Source organism: Geospiza fortis, unplaced genomic scaffold (assembly GCF_000277835.1).
Source record: "Geospiza fortis unplaced genomic scaffold, GeoFor_1.0 scaffold55, whole genome shotgun sequence".
In the NCBI taxonomy this organism is placed as follows: Eukaryota; Metazoa; Chordata; class Aves; order Passeriformes; family Thraupidae; genus Geospiza; species Geospiza fortis.
Window position 1 is genome coordinate 9,968,699 of NW_005054308.1, and position 1,908 is coordinate 9,970,606.

The 1,908-nt window shown below is 43.0% G+C and overlaps 1 protein-coding gene across 1 annotated transcript in view; it reads right to left on the reverse strand.

The window, feature by feature from the left end:
- The window catches only part of CUNH5orf47 (chromosome unknown C5orf47 homolog), an 8,294-nt gene that overhangs the window by 3,330 nt on the left and 3,056 nt on the right, over positions 1–1,908 (reverse strand). The window contains exon 2 of the mRNA XM_031055217.1: positions 1,249–1,337. Within this exon, the coding sequence (XP_030911077.1) occupies positions 1,249–1,337 (89 nt within the window). The remainder of the gene's footprint in view (positions 1–1,248; positions 1,338–1,908) is intronic.

Genomic DNA, 1,908 nt, shown 5'->3' on the forward strand with positions numbered 1-1,908 from the left:
CATAAATTCCTCCATGATTTTTCACATGAAATCTCCACCTCCTGTCTTGCCTACAACTCTTGTGTTTACCCAGGACTTGAGAAGTGCCCTTCTAGATAAGCAAAGCTCACGAAAACCTATGTAGAGCCATTAAGCTTTCTTCAAAGTCATCCAAAATGGGCGGCAAAAAAAGATTGTGTCGTTTTCCAGGAGCAAAAAGTTTCCCATGTGGTCCCTCAGCAGCAGCATCTGAGGCCCAAACACAGATTCCAGAATAGCAACGCTCTTGCCTATCTCATATCAAATCCACATTAATTTGTTTTATAGATGTTGAAAACCTTTATGTTAGAGGCATAAAGCTCTGTCCGCAATGTGCACGTTTCAAACTTGTGCATTGGAAAGATTAAATTGGAATTGTAGAAAAAAGCATTCAGGCAGAGGTGGCCTAACAAATAGAAATGGCTGTTGACATGCTGATGTTTGGACTTTTGCTGGACCTCATCTGAGAAACTTGTTTAAATCTAAAGATAATTCCTTTCTCGAGGACATTTATTGCTAAAACATTCTATATATTCCTCATGTTTTTGAAGACTATTCAATGTACCAGGAGAGCCATATTCCAGGATGTTATTAGCTGTTCCTCTGCAGTTGGTAGTATTTTGCTGTTTTTAAATCAAGTATCTACGACATGGCTCTGTTCTAGTCCAGCGGATTACTTGTACTTCACACATTACAGGATCTCATAATGAGTTACTGCTTAACAAATGTTCCTCTTAAAATTTCAAGCATTTGTCGAACTACTGAACAGGAACAGAAACACATTTCTGAAGCAGAAAGTAATTCTGCATTGCTCCAAGGATGGTGTTAATAGCTCAGGTTCCTGCCTTCGCTTATTTGTAACCCGTGGGATTTCTTTGTTTAAAACATGAGAGGAAGAGGAGCTGCAGAGCTTTTTCCTGCTGGGTTTCACCCCAAGGTGTGCTGCACTCTGGCCCCAATCCAGCAAAGCATTTCAGTGCAGGCTTTTTAAGTCAACAGCATACTCTCATTTTTCAAGGTAAGCACACACTTAAGTGCTTTATTGAATAAGAGCCAGAATTTTAAAGCCTCCAGAGAGGGAAGATAATACCATTTTTTCTTTTCTGTAAGTAAGGTTTTCAGTAACAGGCTACCAATTCCATCTTCTAATCTCCCTCATGCTCTCACACACAGAGAACAAGCAGCTTTCTCAAATGCCAAGGCAGCTAATTGAGCTGCCACACTTTATACCTTTTTCTTCTTTCGTTTAATGACTTTATCAACGTTTCTTGAAGGGATGGGAAAGTCAAAGGTGTCGGTCTTAGCCTCTTGAGGGTCACCTGGAAAGAGTTTAGAAAGCATTTTTTGAGTATTTAGAATATGTTCCTAAGGAAGGTGTTGATCACTGGCACAGGTTGTCCGGTGAAGCTGTGGAAGTGTCCAAGACAGGTTGGATGGAGCTCTGAACAGCACGGTCTAGTGGAAGGTGTCCCTAGGAAGGGGATGGAACTGGGTGATCTTTCAGGTCCCTCCCAACCCAAACCGTTCTATGATTCCACAGAGGTCCTTATTTCTGGTCACCTTACAGGGTATCAACCCTTACATCCTGCAGCTTGTTCCCTTCTCCTTTACTCCATTATAACCGTGGGGCAAGTGAGCATCTTTCAAACACCACAAAACAGATTGCAAAACTACACAGCACCCACGCATTAGACAACAGGCTTCTGGGAGCTTTTAATTCCCTCTCTTTCCCAGAACTGGATACGGCAATCGCGGTGTGACCTCGCCAATGCCCAGAACAGGGGAAGAATCACCCCCCACCCGGGTTTTGCTGTTGCCGCTATTCCTGGTACAATTAAGACAACACCTGAGCCACCTCCAGCCCTCAGAGAGCTGAGACAAGGGGGCTGT